Source organism: Podarcis melisellensis (genome assembly GCF_964234715.1).
Source record: "Podarcis melisellensis genome assembly, chromosome: 4".
NCBI classification, from domain to species: domain Eukaryota; kingdom Metazoa; phylum Chordata; class Lepidosauria; order Squamata; family Lacertidae; genus Podarcis; species Podarcis melisellensis.
The window spans coordinates 6,855,591-6,868,297 of record NC_138531.1 but is presented as its reverse complement, the minus strand read 5'-3'; the positions used below and the strand labels follow the sequence as shown (position 1 = coordinate 6,868,297).

The window sequence follows — 12,707 nt, the reverse complement described above, 5'->3', positions numbered from 1 at the left end:
GTACCTTTTAGTACCCCTCATTTTTCAACACACCTTAATGGTAGAGATCCACATTGTAGACTTCTCCCTCTTGACCTAGATCTTCCATTGTTACCATAGTGATACAGGAAGTTAACTGGGATCAGGTAAGATTAGTTTTCAAATGCAGCTATACCTGATGTTACTTCATACTGTCACTGTGGTGCTATTCCAAGTCTCATCATGATATCCCTGATCCAGCAAAAGAGCTTTCATGCAGTTTTCTTGGTTCCATTATGTGAAAGGCTATTCGTATCCTTCCTTCCTTCCACATAGCTTATACATGAAATGGGGAGCAGGACCACACTTGTCAGTCCTAATGCTTTGTACCCAATCCTTGATGTCTGTGGGTTCTCTGCACTGTGTGAAAAGGGGAGTGTACGTGCCTATGACTGTTGCACATGCAGACTCTCCACACAACTGGGAATCTTGTGTGACCTATTGCATAGAGCACAGCTGTATGTGTATAGACATCCTTTTCCTGCAACCTACCAAATGCACAGATGTTGGGAAGGAGGTTGGCAGACACAATCCATTTCTACTTTCACACTACTGTATACTGTACTAAAAGGGGATGGAGATGTATGAATAACTGCTGAAGGTGGATGCAAACAATGACAGCCCAAGACATGGTAAGAATGAGGGTGTGCATTTTCATCTGTATTGCAACCACTGCATTGGGTAACATGCCACAAGATTATGTCTCTATCAGCACACTGGTCTTTGTGAGCGTAGACTGGAGTACTATTAAGTGTCACTGCTGCTGTTCTCGGGAATAAGACCACCGCAGGGTGGCTGCATCTTACCATGTGTGTCTAGTCTTTTTCTAGAGCCTTAACCAGCACTTTTATTTTGGGTCTCTTCGGTAAAACTCATGTCAGTGCCAGCACAAAATGTCTGCCATGGGCAGCAAATAAAGAGGTGCCAGTGCTCTGTATCAGTGAGTACTGTAAGTAAAACAACTCTGTCCTTAACCTAGCCCCAGCATGAAGGATGGCTGTTTTCTCACTTGGAATCCTATGCTTGGACATTACTTCTATAGAGAACCTCTTGCCAAGGTTACTTGTTTTCAGTATGAATATATTCAGGTGAAACAATACATTTAAATCAGTGGTTTCATTTTGTACTTATTTCAATTGACTGCAAGATTATGTTTCCATGACAGGATTGGCAGAGGCCTCTGGCAGCGCCAATAGCAGACCAATGCCTGCGATGCACTGGGTCTCTGAACTGAAAAGCATGTGCAAACTTAGGCTGCTTTGGCAAATAAGGATAACAGATAGGAATGCTTGAGAAATTCGATCTTTGTGCACCCCTGGAAGTCTTTCAGACTGTGGCACTGTAAATGTGGATTGAGTTGTGAATTAAGCATGTAGTAAAGCAATTCCCTGAAGACTTCATCTTCTGTGGAGCGCCTTAATGAATTCTATCACCAGCATGCCAGTTGGATTGTGTTAATTGGCTCTCACTAGCTTCCTGCCACATTTGAGACAATGGTAGAATTGAGTCTCTCACAGTGCAATCCTATACACATCAGCTTAGAAGTAAGGTCCATTGCACTCAATGGGAGTTACATTTGCTTTGGTTTCTTGGTGGTCCAGTATGATGGAGGTGGGGTTTGGCGGGAGCAGGGAGGGACTATTGTTCTCCTGGTTATGTGAAATATGGCACAGCCAGATCTGGTATTGCAGCTTGCAGCAGAGCAAGAGGAACAGTTGGCAAATGAAATATTAATTTAAAATGTTTATTTTTGTTCCTGTCATAAACGTAGGTTGGCATTGGTGTACCTACCAGATGCTTCCTTTAACAAATAATCAGCATATTATTTGCCATGTTGGACCTTACTAATATATTATCCAAAAGAATAGAGCTGTGATACAATAAAACGAAGATTAAATTGGCAAAAATGTAAACAGTTCCTAACAAAATATATGTGTAAACAATGTGTTATTTTTGAATTCTTAGAAACACCCAGGAATAAAACATTGCAGCAAAACAAACCGAAAACCAAGCAGCTGAACACAGCAAGGTGCCAAATCTCCATTTTCCACTTTAATGTGCGGTACCTGTGACTAGCAGGTCAGGCTACCAAGCGCTTTAAGTAGGGGTTTGAAGATACTGAAGAGCAGTGCAAGAGGAAAAGGAAAGCGCAGAGAGAGAGAGAGAGAGAGAGAGAGAGAGAGAGAGAGAGAGAGAGAAGAAAGAAATGTGGATTTCGTATAAACAGCTAGGACCCTAGGGTGAAGGGCAGGTAATACAGATCATGATCATAATCATAATCCCGCTATATAATTTCATTTTTCAACTGAAGGTGCCCAAAGTGATGGCTAAGGCTAGGTGCTCTGTGCAGAAGACTCCATCAAGATTTGGAGACAGGGAGCAGGGCCAGTGTGTACCATTCCGCTCTGCCCTTGATGTGCTGTAAGTTATTTAGTTGTGTGTGCAACATTCTTGTCAGGCAGAACACCAGCACAGATATAGAAAGCACACTTGGCAGCACACTTTCTGAAACCTGCCTGCAGGAGATGTGTTATCTCTATCTCCACACATTATATTTTAAGGTGTCCACTTTCCCCCCTTAATGCAATGTGTGAATCCGCCCAGTGGCTACCACATCCATACATGGTAAATGAATATTAAAATGCTTCAGAGTGTGTGTTTGTGTGTAATCATTATGGTTGTCATTATTTTGCTAGTTTCTGGACTGCAGGAACAAGGTATTGCATGTTTGTTAAAGAATACGAATTAATTAAATGCACAGAAAATCTTTCCAATATATTGCACTAGTCAGCTGAAAAAGGAATAAAAGAAAACTCTCAAATAGTATGGGGGCTGCAGGTTGACCTTCCTTTTGCTTTTCTCCAGGAACCAGCAACACGGTAGACCATTTCCATTACTGTGTGTAGGTCGGTAGTTCAATCTGCTTTTATTTTATTGGGGAAGAGAGCAATCGTCTACATTCCCAGTTGTTATCTCTCTTGCTGCTGGATTGCAATATATCACCAAACCTGCTGATTTTATGTAGCTCTCCCTCCCTCCTTCCCTCTGCTTCCCTAGTGTTATTCTGTTGAGGAATTTCCATCTGGCCCCCTCTGTTTCTTGATGGAGAGCACTAGATGAAATGAATTGCCCAGCTCTGTTTCTGCAGAACCGTTTTGGTGGTGTCAGTGCATGAGACAGAAACACAAGCAGAGGTGGAGAGAAAGATTAGCAAACTGAACTCTAGTTTACAGGGAATCCACTTTACAGTATCTTAAATTATGTTGACTTTTAGACCCCTGCTGGGAAAGGAGCTGCAGATATTTGTCTCTTTCTTCAGTCACTAGTTTTGAGGCAGGCATGTGTGGGATGGCTACCATATCCCTTTCAGGATTTTACATTTATTTTAACCTAAGTGTCAACAGCAGCAATTCTTTTCTCTCGGAATTGCCACCAGATTTTGCTTAAAGGAAAACACTGAGATGAATTTGGAGTTTCTTGCTTTGGAAAGCATTTGAAGAATTTTAAGTGGGTCTAAAAGAGTTGCAGTAGGACTAGCAACTTGTCTCATGAATGATATTTTGCACACCTCTTTTCCCCAGCTTGCAACAGTTACAATAATCACTTCAGCCATTCAGGGCTTTGGTTTTTTTTTTGTCTGTTTCATTTCTCATCTGTCACAGAGGGATGAAGAAGAATAAAAGTGAAAACACGCAAACCCCATGTGACGTTGATGGTTGGATAAAGAAACGGGGCAGTGAATGAATTTTCCCTACACAATTCAGACTGTTAGGAAGAATGCTAGTCTTTTTCATAACATGCTAATTTTGTATGAGTAAGGAGTATTTTGTGCAAGAGATGTTCAATCACTTGGTACAGCCTAGCTGTAGGTTTTTCTGCTCTTTGTTTTAAGTCTCAAGTATAATTAGTAGGGGACGCAAGTGGTGCTGTGTGTTAAACCACAGAGCCTAGGACTTGCCGATCAGAAGGTTCGAATCCCCACGACGGGGTGAGCTCCTGTTATTCGGTCCCTGTTCCTGCCCACCTAGCAGTTCAAAAGCACGTCAAAGTGCAAGTAGATAAATAGGTACCTTCCGGCAGGAAGGTAAACGGTGTTTCTGTGCGTTGCTCTGGTTCGCCAGAAGCGGCTTAGTCCTGCTGGCAACATGACCCGGAAGCTGTACAACGGCTTCCTTGGCCAGTAAAGCGAGATGAGTGCTGCAACCCCAGAGTCAATCACGACTGGACCAAATGGTCAGGGGTCCCTTTACCTTTATAAATAGTAGAGCAGAGGCTTTAGAAATACCACCAAGCAATCAGGTCCTAAAGAAAGGATAGCAAGTACACAGGGAAGACCTATATTTGTCTATCTTCCTAAATAATGGTGGATTCAACATGTATACTTGCCTTATGAAGAGCCTTTTTGGAATGCATGGTGCTCCCGGAAATGCATATAGATTCACCTCTGAAGCTTCTGATTCCACTAGCATGCTTAAAATGGTACATCATCAAGTAGCCGCTGTCATCAAGAGTGTTACCAGAAGTAAGAGCTTCATGCGTGAGGTAGATATAGAACACTACATGTGCCAAAACACACTGCATTTGATGAATCTGCTCTCTGAAGGGTGAGAAGGGGAGCACTGACACAAATTGTGGTGTCGCAAGTTTTCTGTGACTCAAAATATGTAGGATTCCATCGATGTAAGTATGGTGATGAATTTTAGGGCCAATTTGTCCCATCTGCGGGATAGCACCTGAAAGTGTAGCACTTGGTTGCATGCACAATAACTCAACCTAACCTGCCCATAGGCAATTCCATGCCAAATTATTATTAAGAAAAAATAAATCCTGATTTGACTTGCAAGTTGCAGAGATGACGGTTTGGGGTAATCATTTTCATGTATATGTATTTCACAGACCATCAGCGGTGTGAAACCTGATTAAATCTCAATAGTCTTAGCTTTTGTAAAAGAAGTCCAGAATGATGTTGGCCCTGCAGACTGAGAACAAGGGCTGGTTCACACAAAGCCCTGGCATGTAGATGCAGGGCATTCAGGGGCCAAGCCTAAAGCCAGTATCTCCTCTCTGCATCATGCGTAGAACTTTCAACAAAACTGGGTGATTAGAGCACAGAAATGGGACTTACACTGTCTCCTCCAATTGTTACTAGTTAATATTTACATTTCTGTTCCATCCTTTATCAATCCCAATGGGGAGTTACAGAAAGCAAAAACAAAAAAACACAAACTACATGAAAGTGGTAAAACCATGCAGCAATTTAAAGTACAATACTACAGTAAGCACAGCAGATTTACACTAACCGGTTTGCAATTCAACTCAAGAGAAAGCCTGACTGGATAGATATGTTTGTAATTGGCACTGTAAGATGTGCAATGATGATGCCAATCATACCCCAGGAAGGTGGAATTCTGCAACTTGAACGCTCTATCCTCATTCATAGCATAATGAACACCAGTTGGAGGGACCATAAGAAGGGCCTCTCTTGCAGATTTTAATGCACACCAAGCAATCTACACTGAATAATCAATTATGGTGACAAAGCCACCTCCAGGGTGGATGGAAGTGGGAGCGGGGCCAAGCCCAGAGCCCACCCCATGTCTAGCAGTACTGCTATACTTCCTTTTCACAGAGCACCCACCTAGGTCAGCAGCAGCCCAAGAGAACTCTTGATATGCAGGCCCTATTGCTTTTTCAACTAATGGGGTTTGTTTGTAGGCTACCAATGTCTATGAGCTAGCACTGCACAGTGGGGAGGGCACACAAGTTCAAGGATCACTCCTGCATGCCAGTGTAAAATTTCTGTACTTGGGCTGTAAGCTAAGCCAAGCAAGTATTTGTTATTGGGTTAACTTTCTGCTGAGAAAAATGGCAAAGCAAAGAACAAACAAAAACCAGGTACCTGTGTTTTAGCGAGTAAGATTCAACCACAGAGGAATTATCTGAATCTTCAGTTGTGCATCTTCTTCATTATATATGGGTAACAGTAACTGGGATGGGGGGGTGTCCTCTCTCCCTTAGCTTCAACATCAATGCTGCAAGATTTGTTGGGTGCATATAAAAACATCCTTAAGATACAGGTAGGGTGGTCTTAATACGTCTGTGAATCAGCTTACTGTATTCTTTTCTTTTTGTGTGGCGTTGCATTTGCTAATACCCTTGGAGGTTTGATTCAAAAGTAAGGAAGAATCAAAAATCAGGTTTCTGTTGTTTTGAGGTGTGCGTCTCTTTGAAATAAGGTATCGGCTGGCAAACAAAGGAATTCTTCCAAGTCAATTGGAAGCTTCTGACTTGATATCAGAGGAGAATGTTTGCAGTGAATATAAATAGTAAGAAGCTCCTTTCAAGACCAATCCTTAGGTAAAAAGAACTGTGATGTAACTCTGTAAGCATACAGGATGTGTATAAGATATCAGAAGCTTCTGATGGGAGAACTGTGGAACAGACATGTGTTTTTCCATAGGGGTTGACATCATAGTTTGATGTAAACATTTTTGATGTTTCCACCTTTGCTCACCAAATCATGATAAAAGAGGGGGCAAATAATTCTGAGCAGAATGCTAATTTCGTCTCACTAGGCAAAGGTATCCCACACAGATTTTGCTTCTTTATTAGTATTGCCAACTTTTGTGTTGGGGGGGGGGGATCCTGACCCTTTAAAACCTGTCATAATTGGGAACAGGATGCAATCTGGCAAGAAAGTGAAGGAGCTGAGTGGGATGGGGTTAAATATTCTGACAGAGCTTGGCAGATCATGAATGGAACCTGGGGAAAGCTGGCGTTCACTGGCATTTCAGACCTCCGGATTTGTTTCTTCATACAATATACTTGTGCTGATCAAACCATTTAAATACAGACTGACTGGGAGCTCAGTTACTTGATATCAACCAATGAAAGTCACTTGAAATGTGCTATACAAAATTTAGCAGGCCCAGCTAGAAGCCTTTCTTCCTCATGTGCTTTTTGCAGGATGTTTTTATATTCATTAAAAAAGGTATCCATACAAATATTGTGCTTTATTGCTTGCACAGATCCAGTTTGTATGTTAGGTTTCATTCCATGAGGCTGTTGCCAATATAAGAATGCATGAATGAGAAAGTCACTTGGAAGAGGCCAATCATATGTTATGACCCCATGCCGGTACTGCTGAAGAGGATCTTGACTGATGGACAGGAGATGCTAGGCTGTGAGTTTGCCATGTGATTCAGCCCTGTCCTATGATCTCTTCACTACATTACTAGAGCAACAAGGGATACAACCACAGGGAAGCAGCATCTGCTATGGCAACCTTTTGGTTCCCTTGTTTTTTAATGCAACTCCCACCATCCCTGGCTGACTTGGCTGAGGAGTTGTGGTCCAGCAACATACGGGGACCCAAGGCTGAAGAACTCTGTGCTATGGTCAGCTAATGTCTGATATGGGTTTTATCTCGCGTGCTACAAAAAAAAAAGTATTCAATGAAATCCATACTTTGATTTGTTCCTCATTAGATTGCCCCCTCAAACATGAATGAAATTAGGACTAAAGCAAGTTAAGCACTTCAGGTGGTTTATGTAGAGTCTTCATTGGCCTGATTCATGTATTGCTTATGTCTCTTCTGTCTACCGCATATTCCCACAGCACATTGCACAAGGGATTTGAGTGTACAACAGTATCTTTGTGTGATTCTTCTTTAAGGCAAAAAGGGGGCAAGAAAATATAATGTAAAACAGGCCATCATGTATAGGCAGTGACTGCTTTTTGGTGCAACTGTGTGCGTCACAATAATGGGTGGGGTTGGAATGTTTTCAGGCTTTTTCAATGGTGTTTCAAATATATGTGATTCCACTTAAATACACAGTGCCTTGGAATGTAAATTGGGAGTTCTCTGTATTGCAAAAGAGGTCTTGTGGAGGGGGAGGGACACACAGCCTCTTATAAATCACATGAAGGGACTCAGAAGCCCAGTAACAGCATGTGAGTTGATCTTTAATTTGGGCTGTGCCAGAGACTGTGAGGGCGGGGGTTATCTTAAGGTGCAGTAAAAGTGACAAATCTTTTTATTCAACTATTACTTGCTTTTTAGGCACTGAATTTTGGAGATATGCCGAAGTACTTGTGGGAGATTTGGGTACCTGACAAACCATGGGTGGTAAGATATCAGAACTGTTCAACAGCAAAAGAACCAGTTTGTTTGTTTTCTTCAAAATCAAGTATTGTGGGTCCAGCTTCCCATTGAAACCAGTGCTCAGGCTCCCTTAGGGAGCTCCATTCACCAACATGTTTCACCAACATAGTATATTGGGAGGGGCATAAAGGGATCGTTATAGGGCATAGTATAAGAGGAACTATATATACTATATATAGAGAGAGGAACTATATATACTATATGATGCCACTGTGCTAAGTCCTTATTTTCAGTAGGATAGGGCCAGGTCATGGTCCCTGAGGTCAGTAGTGTTAGCTGGAAACTGGAGAGGAGTAAAGCACCAAACAGAACGTGGTACTTCTTTGGTGTCTAGATTTACATGGAAGACAAGGCCTAACCAATCTATAGGCTTCATAATGTCCAATTCTGGACACAATCCTTGGTAACTCACTAGGCTGGGCCACAGCCTCAGAACCTGAACTTTCTGGTTCAATCTGAGGAATCCCTACTACGCTCATGGAGCGAAATGTTTTGAAATTTGTAAACAATAATTTGTTTCAATGGAATGAGGGTGCTCTATAATTCCAAGAGATTTTGAGAGAAAATAAAAGTTTTCTTATAACTGTCTTGGAGTTGACCATATGCATTGCCAAAAATATGAAAAATAAATAAATGAGATGTATCACAAAAAGGGACATAAGACGACACAAGTTTGCACAGAAATAGCATTTTCTAATTTCTATGTATGGATACAATTTTAGAAATAATTACAAAAATTTAAGTAGAAGCACAGTTCACCTTACCATAGTATGGAAAAATGCTCTACTACATGCAGACACACACACACACACACACACACACACACACACACACTGCTCACTTGTTTTAAGGTTCTCTATCTTTAGAGAACCTTGAACCAGGTAGCATTTCAAAAAAGGAATCCCTCAAATAGAGTCTTCTATGAAGTAGGAAACACAGACCCTGTAACTGACATGGCAAATATAATTTTTTCCACTGTAAAATATTTGCATTAAAGGCAAATTCACACAAAATACGCATTTAACATTTGTTGCTTAACAAAAAATAAATTTGAAAAATGACTTGTAGGTGCAGGCAGGGGAAGCAGTTTTAAGTCCCATTGATTTTGATGGGAGAGATTTAAGCAGATGCTTCAGTCTTCCACTGAAACCAATGGGACTTAAACTACTCAGCTTTGGTTGAATAGTGTCATTCCTTTTTTCATATTATCACTCAATAGGAAAAAAAAATTGCTCTGATTTTGTTACTAGGAAATTAAGCATGCAAAAGCAGCTTCCAATTATATCTCATTGGAAGCTTGTATTTCATGCAAGTCTTTTACAATTCTGTCATTATACTTTATTGCTTACATTTGAAATCATAATGTTTTATTGCAGAGCTTTGTAGATTACACTTTTCAGTTCAGACTATTTCTTTTGGGAGTTTTGTTGGCTACTAATAAATATCTTAAGCTTTTGATAATTTGCTTATCAATGTTTATGCAATGCACTTTAATGGGGCACTTAAGCACATTGAAGTACTAGTGAAATGTGTGTTGTCCACCTGACTGTGTTTGGGATCATGGTCTTCGTGTGTATTCTTGTTATTTATCATGTATGGGACACTAAGGGCTTGATCCAGAACAGGACATCTTTACAGGCAAAAGTGCAACCACAGCTAATGTGGATGCCGATGACATTTTGATGAGCATGTTCAACTCTATCACAGTATTCATTGTGCAGGGCCTATTGAACTGGCTCGGTATTGTTTTTGTGTGTGTTTTGGGGGGTGGTTTTTATCCATGATAATGTTTGAGAATGTAAAGCTGGATATGTATGTAGACCTTGGTATTTTTTAAGTGTGGTTTTTGCTTATAAATGTCACTAAAAAGTAGTAACTCTTTCAAACAGCTCAACAGAACTAGTCTGGAAGTTTCTCCCATTTAGCCAAGCTACATCATTAGCTATAAAGTATTTTTCCCCAGCTTCTGTTTCGTTTTGACTCACGCTTGCCCTCAAAGCAGCTGTTTAATTTGAATGTAATTTAGGCAACTAGAAAGGCACTAATTTCCTTTTTTGTTACTTTTTAAAAGTTAGGCCAGTTGTTAAAGCTACAAACGAGGTAGCAATTATAGGGAGATTCAAATAGATTCAGTCCAACTAGGTGCTATTCTGTTTCGTCCTGACACCATCTCAGTAAAGGAAAGCAGAGCAACAAGATGTGTTTTATATCTTGAGTTCATCTCTCCCTAATTAGTACTGTTTAATGAACCGTTCACCCCCTTGGTTCTCGTGCCTCCCCTTGGGGATTTCCCAGCTGTTTTGCTCTCCTGTTGTAATTGAAATCCAACTTGTTCCAACCTGTAATTGATAGTGAATTCAACCATTTTATGTTTGCCATGAGACAGACGTATGGCGTATGCATGCAAAGCAGCATATGGACAAAAGAATGGCCTACCACCATGAAAGGAAATTTGATTTTGCATCACCATTGTTTATACAAGGAGGTGATAATACACAGATAAGATGAGAGTATATGCAGCTGTGCATATCTACACAGTCATCCTGCAGGCTTCATCACCTGTAAGCAGGCTGCAGCCTCAAAGGAAGGAAGGAGCTAGGGAAGAAAGTACAGGACTGGGCCAGCAAGCCTCCTTGTCTTGCTTGCCTACTTCAGTAGCTGAAGCCCCCAGATACCTGCCTCCTACAGCAAGTCTGGGGCTCCCAGTATCCACAGTGTCAGGACCGCGCACATCCCAGTGGGAGCCTGTTCTGAATGCCAGAATGCCTGCATTCAGGGGTTGCCTTTTATTATTTGCTAATTGTATACCCTGCCTGTTGGATACCCCAGTGGATACTCAAAGTCGCCCTAAAGTTCCCATTAGCCACCCTGGTTCAGCCTGTACAGCACTGCTTCATGACAGACTGATGCAGCCTCCATTGTCCTTGAAACATTCAGAAGGTATATACAGAATGAGGAAATGTACATGTGTGACAGAGCGGTGGGAGGCTGGATTGTGGCAGCAGGCCCCACCCAAAGGCTGCATGTGTATTTTCAGCTGCATGTGTGAAGTAGCCCTTGCCCTAAGTGCATTCACTTACCCTGAATAACACTTCTATATATGTTTTATCCATGGCCCCTGTTTTCCTTAGCCTCCACTGCCCTCAAGTCCTTGTAATCTCTCCTGTTTATCCTCCGGGTTCTGTCTCCTCTTACCTGCCTTTTCCCCAGGTTCTTTCATCCCATTACTTACCCTGCCCTCTGCCTGTAGCCATAAAGCCTTTCAGAAGCTTTAATCCCAGCTGAATTGAAAGTTTTCACTTCTTTCACAAGACAGGCTATGAATATTGTGTTGGGCCACTTGCTTCATGAGCAGCTGGAATACTTATAGACGTCCCCTTCCCTTTCAGCAGTGCAACCAATCACTGCCAGAAGTCTCAGAGAAGGCAGTTTAGGAGAGAAAGCATAGCTCAGTGGCAGAGGATGTGCTTTGCATGCGGAAAGTCCCAGGTTCCATTCCTGACAGCTCCAGTTAAACAGATCAGGTAGTGGGTGATGTGAAAGATCTGTGCCTGAGCCCCACAAGAAGGGCTGGCAGTGCTAGACTAGATGAGGGAGATGATTTGATATGGTATGAGGCACTTTCCTATGCAGTGCACATCACATAACAGCACAGACTAGCTGAACACCATGCGAACGTGCTGCAAGATCTGTCTGTTGTTTCATAGAATAGAATCATAGAGTTGGAAGGTTGGCCACCGGGACCAAACTGGCAAAGGGTGAGAGCCCTTCAGTGACGACTACAACAAAACAAAACTTTTAAGATGCTTTACTGTGGTGGAGGATTGTTGGTTTTTACTGCCTACTTAAAGTGTTCAGGATGGGGCAGGATATAACTCTAAATTATGCCTGCTGCAGAATTTGTGAGTCACAAAGCCATAACACAGCCTTCTGGTGCTCAAGAGTCCCTTCTGTTTTGCTTCCTGCCTGGACAGCAGAAACGGGCTGGGAGGTTTGATCTTGAAGTAAACTAAACATAACAAAAAATATAAGGTAGCAGTATATTTTATGCATACAGAAATCATGTATTAATTGACCACAAAAATGACCAAGCTTATACTTAGTAATGTTGTGGTTGTATTCTGCTTCTGCCATCCTTTCCTTCAGGCACATATTCATTCTTAACAAAATATGCTGCCTTAGAGACTATTATTTTGTTTTGGGTCATATTTCCCATGTCATTCAAGCCAACATCAATGGATTGATGGGCTGGGGGGGGGGGAACATTTAGGTAATTGAAGCAGTTCCCCACCCCTTTCATAATGCTTGGACATTCGATGCATTAGTCCACATTACTAGATTAATTTGGGATTTTGCCATTCACTGAATACATTCATAGTTTTATCTCAGTCAGTGAAGCTTCATAGACCTTTCTTGTATGCAGACAAGACGGATGCAAAACAATGTTATCTGTTTAAAAGGAAGAATCTGTTTAATTCTTATGAGTGGGTGAAATCCCCCCCCATTTAAAAATCATTTCTATTAC

At 41.5% G+C, this 12,707-nt stretch overlaps 1 protein-coding gene across 8 annotated transcripts in view; it reads left to right on the top strand.

The window, feature by feature from the left end:
* Positions 1–12,707, top strand: part of PCDH9 (protocadherin 9) — a 747,296-nt gene that overhangs the window by 346,307 nt on the left and 388,282 nt on the right. For 4 of the 8 annotated variants that reach the window (XM_081907284.1, XM_081907281.1, XM_081907280.1 and 1 more), the window contains exon 3: positions 8,081–8,146. The exons of the other annotated variants lie outside the window; for them this stretch is intronic. In XM_081907284.1, the coding sequence (XP_081763410.1) occupies positions 8,081–8,146 (66 nt within the window). The remainder of the gene's footprint in view (positions 1–8,080; positions 8,147–12,707) is intronic. 8 annotated transcript variants of the gene reach the window in all.